The sequence below is a fragment of the Lepus europaeus genome, chromosome 3, assembly GCF_033115175.1.
Source record: "Lepus europaeus isolate LE1 chromosome 3, mLepTim1.pri, whole genome shotgun sequence".
Taxonomy (NCBI): domain Eukaryota; kingdom Metazoa; phylum Chordata; class Mammalia; order Lagomorpha; family Leporidae; genus Lepus; species Lepus europaeus.
The window spans coordinates 132,715,270-132,719,256 of NC_084829.1; the positions used below are offsets into that span (position 1 = coordinate 132,715,270).

The 3,987-nt window shown below is 38.4% G+C and overlaps 1 protein-coding gene across 1 annotated transcript; it reads left to right on the forward strand.

The window, feature by feature from the left end:
• Positions 1-1,937: 1,937 nt before the first annotated feature.
• On the forward strand, positions 1,938-2,984 carry TAAR9 (trace amine associated receptor 9). The gene has a single exon (XM_062187719.1). It carries the CDS (start codon positions 1,938-1,940, stop codon positions 2,982-2,984), a length of 1,047 nt encoding a protein of 348 aa, XP_062043703.1.
• The last annotated feature ends 1,003 nt before the right edge of the window (positions 2,985-3,987 follow it).

The following is a 3,987-nucleotide window of genomic DNA, read 5'->3' on the forward strand; positions in this document are numbered from 1 at the left end:
AAAAGCCATCTTCTTTTTTTTTTTTTTTCCATTCTGATGCAATCATTTATTAAGTGTTGACCATGGACATACAAAAACAGCATGACTCAAAAAAATAGTCAAAAATGTATTCAAAATTTTACAGAGAATTTGGCCCTGGGACAGAGCAGTACAAAGTATAGTGGCTTCAAAAGTATTTTAGAATACATATATACACATGACAATATGAAAAATGTGACATTTCCAAGACACTTTATTAGCCCAACATAACTAGAACACCTGATTCCAAGGAAGGAGTTATAAGATTGCACGGGTAGAAAGGGCCACATTAAGGTATTGAATTCACCATGAAAGGAACATGATAAGATTTGTATTTTGAAAGAGTATGAAAAGGTATGAAAAATTGTTGTAGGTGAGAATGCCTGGGATGGTGACATGGTTGTTGGCTATTACAGGGATCCCTGTGGGAAAAACAGGGGGCCTTTCCTAAGTCAGCAGCAATAGTGACACAAGAAAGGGATTCAAGTGATATTTAGGAAGAGTTTAAATGATATGGTAATGGATTAGCCATGAAAAGTAAAAGAAATCATGTCTTTATTATATCACCAAATCTCCTATTCCCATTGTCTGCAGTAATGGTTTTCAAACATGGGTGACTATCCCCCCAGGGAATATGATAGTCTAGGGACATTCTTGATTGTGAAAAGAGGGGTAATTAGAAAGAAAGGAATGTCAGAAGGTTAGCAATGGTGCAGAAGGACAGTCCTCCACAATAAAGAATTATGTGACTTAAAATATACAGTCTAAAAGCCATCTTCTACTACCATCCCAGATGCGTTAGCAAGAAGCTGGATCAGAAGCAGAGTAGCCAGGACTCAAACTGGCACTTGATATGGGATGCTGGTATTGCAGACAGTAGTTTAACCTGCTGTGCTGTAATACCAGCCCTTGTAAACTTTCTTAAGACCATATACCTTTGTGTAAGAGTAGACTCAACACCCAAGAGAAAGCAACTTGATCTCTACTTGAACCTTGGGACATGGATAATTTGAACACACCATGCCAGTCTTCTGAGTGGTTGCCTACTTCTGTGGGATGTTTAAAAAAAAAAAAAAACTACCTTTTTTTTAAAGATTAGAAGGTCAAGTGCTATTACTTATTTTAATGAATTCTCATTGATTTTAGATACCTAAAACTTGCTATTAGCCTGGAAAATACTTTTATCCTGAAGATATTTGTATCAATTAGATAAGAATAGTTCTCCAAATCATTTGAATTTGTCCAAACCATGAATAAACACAATAGGTAAAAAAGACAAACTCTGAAGATATAAACAACATGGAAAGAAGTCTATTCCCAGAGTATGCTGAAAGCTACTCTGAGTAAACTTCCTCATTCTTCACACTCTAGACTCCAGGGACTCTGAGATTATAGTTTAAAGGAGATGTAATGTCTTTCTTCCTTCTTGAAAAAATGAAATCTAGTTTGTCATTAGCACTGAAGTGGTTACTCAGGGGACATAAGTTAGTACATAAAACTCAGCTTTTGGTAGCCTAATTATTTCTCAACTCAGGTTGTCTCAGATGAGATTTTCAAAAGGTAAGGTAACACACACACAAAGTGGTTTTTCTTTGGTTAACAAGTTACACTCTGTTATATATATGTTACATTTATATTAATACAGGAGTTAGTGCATTGTCAGCGGTTTATTTAGTAATGTATTTGACTATATTTTAGTGTCTTTCTGCAACACATCCTCACTCTAAATACATTAAAAACCTAGGAATATTTTTGGAAAGACCAAAATGAAAATAATATGCAAAAAAAAAATTCTTCTCAAAGTTACTGGCATTGTAACGAGAGAATTATTTTTTCCCTTTCAGAAACCTTTTAAATTGTCATCTGCTTCTTATTTTAAAGTGTTGAGACTGGAACTTGAAAATAGCTGAAAGAAGGCAATGGAGGACAGTACCCCCGAGATGGCAGCTGTGGAGCTCTGTTACGAGAATGTGAACGGATCCTGCATTAAAATCCCTTATTCACCAGGCCCTCGGGCGATGCTCTACGCAGTGCTTGGTCTGGGGGCTGTGCTGGCTGTGCTGGGAAACCTGCTGGTCATCAGTGCTGTCCTTCTCTTCAAGCAGCTGCACACACCTACACACTTTCTCATCGCGTCCCTGGCCTGTGCTGACTTCTTGGTGGGAGTCACTGTGATGCCCTTTAGCACGGTGAGGTCGGTGGAGAGCTGCTGGTACTTTGGAGAGAGCTATTGTAAATTCCACACATGCTTTGATACTTCCTTCTGTTTTGCTTCTTTATTGCATTTATGCTGTATCTCTGTTGATAGATACATTGCTGTTACTGATCCTCTGACTTACCCAACCAAGTTCACGGCATCCGTCTCAGGAATATGCATTGCTCTCTCTTGGTTCTTTTCTGTCACCTACAGCTTTTGCATCTTTTACACTGGAGCCAATGAAGAAGGGATTGAGGAATTAGTAGTCGCACTCACCTGTGTAGGAGGCTGTCAGGCTCCCTTGAATCAAAAGTGGGTTCTTCTTTGTTTTCTTCTGTTCTTTGTACCCTCGATCGCCATGGTGTTTATGTATGGTAAGATATTTTTGGTGGCTAAGCATCAGGCTAGGAAGATAGAGAGTACAACCAGCCAAGCTGAGTCCTCATCAGAGACTTACAAGGAAAGAGTATCAAAAAGAGAGAGAAAGGCTGCCAAAACATTGGGGATAGCTGTGGCAGCTTTTCTGGTCTCCTGGCTACCATATATTATTGATGCAGTGATTGATGCTTACATGAATTTCATAACTCCTCCTTATGTTTATGAGATTTTAGTGTGGTGTGTTTATTTTAATTCAGCTATGAACCCCTTGATATATGCTTTCTTTTACCCATGGTTTCGGAAGGCAGTAAAACTTATTATAAGTGGCAAAGTCTTAAAGAGTGATTTGTCAACCACTAATTTATTCTCTGAAGAGGCAGATATAGATTAAAAAGATTAGTCAAGAATCTCACAGCTAACTTGGAATTAGGGTCAAGTGCAAAAAATAAACACTTGGATCTGGAGAGGCAAGTATAATCTTTTCCCAAGTAGGAGGGTACTACATTCAAGTCGTTCTAAAGCATTTGCTGTCTTTTAGATGTTAGTGATAAATGAATAAAATGCGTAGATTCCTTCCCATTTAGTATCCTTTTCTGATTCCTTTACCTTCTTTTCTGAAATTCCTACTTGTTTCTTTAAATCATTTGAATCTTGGCATTTCTCCCACATTGAAGATCAGTGTTCAATTGTCTAAAATACACAAAGGAGAAAATAAAAGCTCCTGCCTAATTTACCAGATTTCTGGGGACAGAAAAATCTCCCTTAATGTATATTTTGCTTGCATAGTAAACACAAGATTTTACTCTTGAAACTTTTTTGAATCTACAAGGATATTTAAAAAAAGTTACAGATGGAGAGAGAGACACACACAGAGAGAGAGAGAGATCCTCCATTTGCTAGTTCTCTCCCCAGATGGCTACAAGGCCAGAGCTGAGCCTATCTGAAGCCAGGAGCTAGGAGCTTATTTTGGATTTTCCATGCGGATGCAGGGACCGAAGCACTTAGGCTATGTTCCACTGCTTTCCCAGGCCATAAGCGGAGAGTTGGATTGAAGAGGAGCAGCCAGGACACGAACTAGTGCCCGTATGGGATATCAGCGCTGCTGGCCAAGGCTTAGCCCACTATGCCACAGAGCCTGCCCCTGAAAAGGTTTTATAGAGAGATGAAGTGTGGAGCTTTCTAGTGATTGAAAGTCATCTTATAATTGAAAATGAATCTTAATGAATAATGGGATGGGAGAGGGAGTAGAAGATGGGATGGTTTGCGGGTGGGAGGGTGTTTATGGGGGGAAGAACTGCTATAATCCAAAAGTTGTACTTTCAAAATTTATATTTATTAAATAAAAGTTTTCTAAAAAAAGAAAAAGAAAGTCATCTGGAAAGATCTTTAGCTTG

What these genes read in the sequence shown, in the direction of transcription:
- TAAR9 (XM_062187719.1), top strand. Translation starts at nt 1,938, where the DNA reads ATGGAGGACAGTACCCCCGAGATGGCAGCTGTGGAGCTCTGTTACGAG.